The 7500-nt window shown below is 54.5% G+C and overlaps 1 protein-coding gene across 1 annotated transcript; it reads left to right on the top strand.

Moving 5' to 3' along the window:
* Positions 1 to 3354: 3354 nt before the first annotated feature.
* PTSG_10597 (uncharacterized protein) lies at positions 3355 to 6677 on the top strand (the record flags this gene model as incomplete). Its single annotated transcript, XM_004988077.1, has 5 exons — positions 3355 to 4499; positions 4706 to 4830; positions 5019 to 5102; positions 5337 to 5402; positions 5637 to 6677. 5 exons carry the CDS (start codon positions 3355 to 3357, stop codon positions 5723 to 5725), a joined length of 1509 nt encoding a protein of 502 aa, XP_004988134.1. The 3' UTR covers positions 5726 to 6677.
* Positions 6678 to 7500: the final 823 nt, after the last annotated feature.

Below are 7500 nucleotides of genomic sequence, written 5' to 3'. Positions count from 1 at the left end.
GCGTGCTCGTGCGGTGGCTTTTTTGCTTCCTTCTCCAACCAGGCATGTGTTGCTGTTGTTGTTCCCCTTCCTTGTTGTTGCTTGGGGCTGCATGTCGGTTGATGTCATGTCACTTTTTCCGCAAGCGAAACGCAGGTCTCTGCTGTTCTAGATGTGGTTGCCGCCCTTGCTTCTGTCCTTCTGCGCTTGTGCCCTTCCCTTTTTGATGCTTTGCGTGCTCCTCCTCCCGCTGGCTTATGTGTGTGTGCTTGTGTGTGTTGTTTGTTGATCTTGTGTGTGCTTGTTGATCTTGTGTTATGACAGTGACATCCATTTCCCAAGTACAATTCATCTCACGATCACCCACCCAATATCACTCACATCTCACACGCATCTCGCTCATCGCACGTTTCTTGGCGTGCTTGCCGTGCTTGCTCTGGTGCACTTCCTCGTGTTTTTTATGGACAACCACGATACCACCATCAACAGCTGAGCCGGACACGCACGCAAACCACCATTGCCAACACACACTCACACAGCACCACGCACTGTTGTTTTGAAAATCAGCAACACTTGGTGGTAAGCTGTCATTCACTCCAATCGTTTTGTATCCCAGCTGCACCCTCACAGTGCGTGTGTCCTGTGCTCGTCTATGCGTCTGCTTGTGCGTGTGTGTGTGTGTGTGTGTGTGTGCGTGTGTGTGTGTGTGTGCGTGTGTGTGTGTGTCTGTGTGTGTATGTGTGCGTGTGTGTGCACCCTGCTCTCTCTCTCTCTCTCTCCTCCTCTCCTCCTTTCTTTCCCTCTCCATCTCCGTCGGCACTGTGGTGTCCGCTTTGTTTTGGTGTGCGTGCATGCGTCTGCGCGCACACTGATCGCTCGATCGGTTGCTTGGCTTTCGATGCGCCAACAACTCGTATCAGTGTGTGTGCGATCGGTTGAGTTTTGAAGTTTGCTTCGAGCAGGATGGGGCGTGAGCAACGCTGTTGTCCCTCGTCCGCGACTTACCGATCCTCTTGGTCATGGCCGAGCCTCTGTGTCCTGGCTTCCATCGTCGCTTCTTTGTGCTTCTCCGCCTACGTATTGCCACCGTCTGCATTCGTGTGTGTGTGTGTGTGTGTGCGTTGGGTGTGTTGGGCTGACTTGCTCCCCACCTCACCCCACTTGTGTTCGTTTGTTGCACGCCACGATGAGTGCTTCTATTTGACTTCTTGGCGTTCCCGAAGGTGGTTGGTAATGTTTTGTTTCCAGGCTGGCTTCGCCACCCTCTCCTCCACTCTCTTTGTCCTCCGACTCTCTTCACTTCCAGCGCTCGCCCTTGAATCACATGCACACGTGCATGTGGTGTATGTGTGTGTGTGCGTGGTGCGTGTGTGGTGTGGCTCGCTTTTCTTCAAGCTTTGCCTCATCTTGTTTCGTTGTGCACTGCATGCACATTGTTGGCGCATGACACTTGCAGTGCTCGTGCTTGGTTGCTGCCGTCACATCACCTTGTCAGTGAAGCTGTTTCTTTGTTGGTTGCGTGACGGCGTGTCTCATCCCCCATCTTTTCCCCCTCCTTACCCGTTTCCCTTGACATTCACCGCAATCTTCCACGCATTTTGAGCCAACACCCTCCTCTCTTTTTGAATGAATGGCTCTCGCTGACACGCACACGGCTATCCTAGCTCTCGCATATCACGCACCATTTTCCCTTTTGCCCCTGTAACTCTCCACAGCTTCCTTCCCTTCACTGCTCTCCTCCCTCCCCCCCCCCCCTTTCTTCTTCACCGCCATCGCAAACTCCACTGCAAACACCCGTTTCAAACGCCTCATCTCATCCACGCACCGTCTCCCCATTGTTGCGCTTCGATCGCGTGGCGTGTACTCCCTTTCTCATTGTCTCCACCCTTCCCTCCCTGGCCTTACTCCCACACCAACCAACACAAATCTTGGTTTGGTTCGTGCTTTGCGCTTTGCCTGCAGGCACGGGCAACCGCGCGTGTGCACCCACCCAACACAGGACCCCCAACCAACAGTTGCGAACACAGGACACGCGACACCCAGGCCGGTGCAGGCGGTGATCCCCTCCCGCCCTTCTTCCGAGCGAGTAGCAAGACCCCGCACGCTGTGACACTCAGCAGCTGCTGTCATTGCTGTCTCTGCTGCTTCTGTTGTTCCTCCAGCCCAAGTCCATTCAAGTAGGTATTCCCTCCTTTGTCTTCTCCTGTCCTTTGTTGGTGGTTGACTCCTCAACAACCCATTGGAGCCTTGGCTCTGGGCGTGCGTTCTTGTGCAGGCAAACAACACCACACGCCTCCACTTTTTCGATTTTCCGTTTGCTTGCACCTTCCAACTCCTGGTTTTTGGTTTTGACCCTCACTTGTTTCCCTCTCTCTGCTTCGTCTCTTTGTCCCACCAGCACAGACTCTCAACCCCGACTCCCCTCCCAAACAAACATCTTCAACCTCCCTCCCTCGTCGGTGACTTCTGATCTCCATTTTCTCTGCCTCCTCGAAGCAAGCATCTGTCCACGGGCCTCACGAGCCTCCGCCCGCCGCGCAGCCGCGTTGGGATTCCAAGAACATCGCCAGCTCCATCGCAGCGCTCAGTACGGACATGGGGGACAGACACGCCCCTGACCAGTTCCACCTCGCAAACGTGGGCGAGCAGGGACAGCAACAGCAACAACTGCAACAACAGCAACAGCGGCAGCTGCAACGACGTCAGCAACAAGAAGGGCAGCAACAACACCAGCCACAACACCAGCCACAACAACAACAACAACTGCCACAACAACCACAGCTGCAACCACAACAACAACAACAACAACTGCCACAACAACCACAGCTGCAACCACAACAACTGCCACAACAACCACAATTGCAACAACAGGAGCAGCAACAGCAGCAGCAGTGCGCAGGGCCACCCCCAGGATGTGCTGATCTGCGAACTGTGAGGGCTGTGTTTGGTGCCTGGCTCGGTGGTCAGTTGCACGACACTGTTGCATCATGGATGGTGCCGCACTGCTGTCGCGTCCTGCTCAATCACTTTTCGCAACAGCAACAGCCGCAGGCCCAACCAGGTGATGGTGCCGGCTACTTGTCCGAAGCGGGTGCGGTTTTACAAGCATTTGTGCAATTCCAGCAACAACCAACACCGCCGCAACAACAACAGCTGCAGCAGCGCGACCAGCCGCCGGAAGCAATGGTACAGCAGCTGCTGCGGTTTCTTGAGGATCGGCATCAGCCACAGCCGCAACAGCCGCCTTCATACCTCGAACAACAACAACAACAACAACAACAACAACAACAACAACAACAACAACAACAACAACAACAACAACAACAACAACAACAACAACAACAACCCAGCCATACATCGCCTTCGCAGCCACCCATGACACCTGGGAGCCCGTCAGCATGGCTCAGCCAGGACATTGGATCGCCGTCGTTGTTCCGCATGCCACTGTCGCCATCAGCGGTGCTGGATCCATTTCGGCGCGCCTCGCATGACGTGTGGTCGCTTCCACCCACGCCTGGCACCACGCACCCGCCACATCCGCCCCACACGTCGTCCACACTCTCGGGCGTGGTGACGGCACAGTCCCAGCCAATGTACGACGATAGCAACATGCCAACCCCCAGCGCCCGCGCTCACGACCGCCAACGCCAACCTGAACACGTTCAGTACCACCAACAGCAGCAACATGTAGGCGATTTCACACAACAGCAACAACAGCAACAACAGCAACAACAGCAACAACAGCAACTGCATGCCCACGTGGAGCACGGTCAGCCTGCCGGTTCGGGCTGGTCTGTTGCGTCTGCGGGCATGCAGTATGTCTCGACATCTACGTTGTCGTGCATGCCTGCAGGCAACCCAACGCCCAACCAAGAGCAGCTCCTGCTGCAGCAACAACTGCGTGAGGAGCAGGAGCAGATGCGGCTTCACGGCGGCGGTGCAGACTCGGGCGTTGGCGTGGACGCATCCGTGCACGCCGATGGCACAGGCCAAGATGAGCCACCAGCGAAGCGACCTTTTCTCACAGAGGCAGCAGAACTGCAACACCAGCTGACGCAGCAACAGCAACAGCAGCACTTGCAACCACACTTGCAGCAACAACCACACTTGCAGCAACAACCACAACTGCAGCAACCAGGAAATGGGATTCCTCCACCCACTGCCCCGCCCCCACCTGCAGCCATGCTCGGGAATGGGCATGTTGATCCAGTCGCCCTGCTTTCCATGCTGCAAACCTCCGCACCAGGCGACACCTCCGCTCCAACACCGGCAGCTGCGGCGGCAGCCAGGTTGCATGCAGGCAACGCCACCAGCGCGCTGCGCCACGGTGCATATGGACAGGTGCCTGGGGCCAGCATGCCCTTGACGGACATGGGCGTGGCTGGTCCTGTCGGCAACAGCTTTGGGTTCTTCACCCAGCACCAGCAGCGCATGCCTGCAGGCAGCAATCCAGATGATACCACGTCCTCTCAACACGTCTGCCCTATCTGCGAAGGTCCTGGTCGAAACTCTGCATCAAAGTAGGTTTCGAATTGTGGCGGCTGTGTGTGTCTGTGTGTGTGTGTGTGTGTGTTTGTGTGTGTGTGCTTGTGTGCTTGTGTGCGTGTGTGCTTGTGTGTGTGTTGTGTGTGTGTGTGTGTGTGTGTGTGTGTGTGTGTGTGTGTGTGTGTGTGTGTGTGCTTGCGCACCATCTCACGATTATTTGTCACCCTGCTCACAATTGCAGGATCTGCAACAAGTGCTTTGGCGGCTTGCACAATGACATTCGCAAATGGTCACGTGGCATCCGTGAAGGCAACGTCGTTGTTCCTGCCTCTCCCTCCGACCTCACAGTCAATGATTTCGAGCGCGGTAAGCCCACAGAGTTTATGTGTGTGTGTGTGTGTGTGTGTGTGTGTGTGTGTGTGTGTGTGTGTGTGTGTGTGTGTTTCTGTCTGTTTGTTTGACTGCCGCTTGTTGTGCGTGCGGGGGGGGGCATTCGGTTCTATGCAAGTACCTCATCAGCGCCGTGTTGTCCACCACATTCCCCCTTGAATCAGCGTTGATGCACTATATCCCACGGGGATGCAAGTCCGGAACCAACGCTTGTCCGCCCTCAGCCTACCACACCTCTGTGCCATCAAGTATGCGATCCAATGGTTGACATGAACGCCTGGTTTTGCCGTGTTGTGATGTGTGAGTGTGTGTGTTTGCTGCTTGTCTTGTTATGATGTACGTGTGTGTGTGTGCGTGCGTGTGTGTGTGTGTGTGCTGTGCTGTGCAAGTTCGCTGTCGTACGCCGCACTCTCTGCACTAGACATCCCTGACATGCCTTGCTTTTTTGTCTCTGATGTGTTTCTTTACTTTTCACCAACAAGATGAGATTTGCACGCGCTGCCGCACTCTTGCCATCTGCTCCCGGTTTTCACACGAAGTGCAGTCACGTGAGCGCTCGCTGTGTGTGCGTGTGTGTGTGTGTTTGTGTGTGTGTGTGTGTGTGTGTGTGTGTGTGTGTGTGTGTGTGTGTGTGTGTGTGTGTGTGTGTGTGTGTGTGTTTGTGTGTTTGTGTGTTTTGTGCATGTCCTCTCGTGCCGGCTGATCTGTTCCACCCCGCCCTCTTGTCTGCACACACACACGCACTCAACGCACATCTCACTTCTTGCTTTGTTGCCCTGCAGGCATCCAAACCGCTCTGACGCAGATGTACAACAGAGGCGAAGTGAGGCAGCCTCCCACCACGGGCGCGGACCAGTTTCACCAGCGGTAGCAGTGCTTTTCATCGTCCTCCATGCGCCATTCGCCATTCGCCATTCCCCTCATTCTCTCTCCACTCCACTGCGACAGCGTGTGCTTGATTTGATGGCTGGCAAAGAAAGCAGAAGCACCTGCTGGGCAGACTGCTGCTTTTGCCATTGGCCCCTGCGTGCCTTTATTCGATTATGTTTGTGATCACGTCATGTTACAAAGCACATGAGTGCATCTCATCTTCTTCCCCGCCCTTGTGCCCGCTGCTTGCTGCTTGCTGCCTGCTGATTATTGATTGTTCTTGCGTGCACGCCGTGGGCTGGCCACGTGCTGAGCAGCGTTTTACCACCTATCCCCGTTATCCGCTTGCTTGTCTGTCCGTCGTTGCATTCTGTTGTCTTACTTTATGTTGCACGCTGTTTTTTCGTTTTGTGGTTTTGCGCTTTGGTTTGCGTGTTTTCCTTCTTCTTTCGTTCTTGATTCATCCCTAACAGCTGAACCACGAGCGGGCCCCTTTTGCCCTTTGTTACACTACCCTCCCCAACGTCGGGTTCCGTTGTCTCCTGCTTGCAGCTTCAAGCAACCAGGTGTTTCTGTGCTTCTTCCAATTTCTTGTCTTCGTTGATCTTCTCCTCTCTTCCCTGAACTGTTCAGCCATGGACAGGTTGATGTTGGTTGCGTGTTCATACACTTTCAACCTAACTGTCGGTGTGTTTTTACCACGCCTCATGCTTGGTTGCTTGGTTGCCGTGCCACCAGCAACAGTTGCTTGCTTCCTTCTTGCCTTTTGTCACATTATTTTTTTTGCTTGCACTTTGGGAGCAAGATGCAGGTCCGTTGCGAATGGTGTTGTCAACAGCGCTCTTGCTTGCTTGCTTGCTTGCTTCAGTCTCATATTTGATGCGCGCGCGTTTCGCAGCGCAGTGTCTTGCTCACGGCACAACTGTTGACGACATGATAAATTACATCCCTCCAACCCAGCACGACACACGACATACAAAAATATGGTGTGGAAAGGAACAGCAGCCACGCAAAAACACAAACAACGCACACGACGACTTTACACACCGCAATCGTCATCCTCCACAGCTCCAACTCCAACGAAGCAAACCACAGCGGTTGCTGTTGCTTGCATGCTTGTTGCTCTGTTGTACTTTGACGGCTGCACATTGACTCCGGGATGAGCCAGATACAGTACAAGCCGCCCAAGATCCACGACACCTGCCCCACGTGTGCGGGCAAGGGCAAGATCAGGCGCAACGGTAAAGCCGCAAGGGAGCAGGATGTGGCGATGAAGGTGTTGACTGCGTTGGTGGTATTGATGGTGCCTGAACATGAAGCGCACAACCTTCCTTTCACGCTCGCTACACCTGCACACACACACACACACACACACACACAGATGAGTGCGTGAAGCCGAATGAGCTCGTGGCGCTCATTCCATACAGCGACCAGCGATTGAAGCCGAGACGAACGTTAGTTGCTGGTTGCATTGATACACGCGCACACGTGTTTGAAGCTGTGTGTGTGTGTGTGTGTGTGTGTGTGTGTGTGTGTGTGTGTGTGTGTGTGTGTGAGGGTTGTTGGGGTGTCGTTGTCGTTTCTCTCCTGCACTGATGCTGTTGTCGTCGCTTTTCTTGTGTGGAAACAGGCGGCTCATCATCGGGGTGAGCATCCTGCTCACGCTCGCCGTGGTCTTCTGCATCGTTTTCTTCATCTTCCCTCGCCCCATCAGCGTCAAGTGCGTTGACTGTGGTGATGTGTGTGTGTGTGTGTGTGTGTGTGTGTGTGTGTGTG

This window comes from Salpingoeca rosetta (genome assembly GCF_000188695.1).
Source record: "Salpingoeca rosetta unplaced genomic scaffold supercont1.38, whole genome shotgun sequence".
In the NCBI taxonomy this organism is placed as follows: domain Eukaryota; class Choanoflagellata; order Craspedida; family Salpingoecidae; genus Salpingoeca; species Salpingoeca rosetta.
The sequence above is the reverse complement of the archived record's forward strand: the minus strand, read 5'-3'. Positions and strand labels throughout refer to the sequence as shown.